Genomic DNA, 1,579 nt, shown 5'->3' on the forward strand with positions numbered 1-1,579 from the left:
CTGTATCCGTAAGCTTAGCCGTAAAGACTGTAATCGTAAAGAAATCGTCTCCTATCGTCTACAATGGCAGTCTATACTTGTAACGTAACTTAACGTAACGAACCGTAATCCCGTAACGTGAATTGTGTTTGAATTGATTCTAACCTCTATGCTATTTTAACTTTTACAAAGTGCTGTAATTTTGTTGTTTATTAATGGATATTTAGCGTGTTAGAACAACTCTTGTGGCTGTTAATTTGGCTACAATAATGCTGCAATTATTGCGGAAAAAAAAGAAAAACCTTCCAAAACGAAAATATTGGGTTCGACCAATGTTATTACAGCGGAAGCAAAAAGGTCATTTTCATACTCTCTTCCAGTTTATTAAAAACAATGACGACGAGCAGTTTTTCAAGTTTACTAGAATGACTGTTTTACAATTCGAAAGATTATTAGAATTAGTGCAAGAGTCTCTAACAAAAAGAAGTATTCGAGAGCCTCTGTCGCCGGAACATCGATTATGTATTACTTTGTAGTAAGTATATTTTGTAATACTTTCAATAATTTATTGTTTTTTGAACTGTCATAACACAAATATTTTATTTCGTAGTTATCTTGCTCATGGTTGCAGTATGCAAACTGTTGCATGGAACTTTTACGTGTCAAAATCAACTGTGAGCAAGGTTATCCGTGACACTTGCAAGATTATATGGGACAAGTTATCGCCTATATATTTGCCAAGACCTACTATGAATGACTTCAAAAGGTATTCACGAAAATTCCAAGAGTTGTGGAACATGCCGAATTGTTTCGGAGCGATTGATGGGAAGCACATCGTTATACAAGCTCCTTACAATACCGGAACCAGTTTCTTTAATTATAAAAAAACATTCAGTATCGTATTAATGGCAGTTTGTGACGCTAAGTACAATTTTACTCTTGTTGATGTTGGTGCTTTTGGTTCACAAAGTGACGGAGGAGTTTTTAAAGAATCGGCTTTTGGAATAGCTTTCGATAACAACGAAATGGAAATACCAGACGACAGCTGTTTACCGGAAACTGACATAAAGTTTCCATATTATATGGTTGCAGATGAAGCGTTTCCTTTAAAGAGCTATATTATGCGACCATATCCTGGAAGTAAGTCAAACAAAACACAAAAAACTTTCAATTATCGTCTTTCTCGAGCACGTCGTGTTATTGAAAACTCTTTTGGAATTCTGGCCAGTCGTTGGCGAATCTTGATACGGCAGAATGGATTGTGTGTGCAGGATTGTGTCTTCATAACTTTCTCCGGAAATCAGAATTAATGTCAAAAGCAGAAAAGGCTATGTACTGCCCTCCAAATTATGCTGATACATCCCTGCCGAAAATGGTCGATTAAAACGGATTTTAAAAAATGTAATCCGAATCGATCGGGATTTCTGCACCGACAATGTATTGGAGCCGCCATGGATCTGCACGCCTGCTTATCGCTCGCTGTCTCGGATAGTTTTACAATAGTATAATGCGAGAAACTATAGTATAATATGAAAAAACTATAGTATAGTACGGAAAACTATAGTATAAACTATAAGGTAATATGAAAAAGTTATATTAA

The 1,579-nt window shown here is 35.8% G+C and overlaps 1 protein-coding gene across 1 annotated transcript; it reads left to right on the forward strand.

Moving 5' to 3' along the window:
- Positions 1 to 404: 404 nt before the first annotated feature.
- On the forward strand, positions 405 to 1,119 carry LOC115234218 (protein ALP1-like; the record flags this gene model as incomplete). The annotated part of the gene is made up of 2 exons (XM_029805057.1): positions 405 to 514; positions 590 to 1,119. Coding segments are annotated over exons 1-2 (640 nt in total), but the record flags the coding sequence as incomplete, so codon positions are not given.
- Positions 1,120 to 1,579: the final 460 nt, after the last annotated feature.

The sequence above is a fragment of the Formica exsecta genome, unplaced genomic scaffold (assembly GCF_003651465.1).
Source record: "Formica exsecta isolate Colony F162 unplaced genomic scaffold, ASM365146v1 scaffold1971, whole genome shotgun sequence".
In the NCBI taxonomy this organism is placed as follows: domain Eukaryota; kingdom Metazoa; phylum Arthropoda; class Insecta; order Hymenoptera; family Formicidae; genus Formica; species Formica exsecta.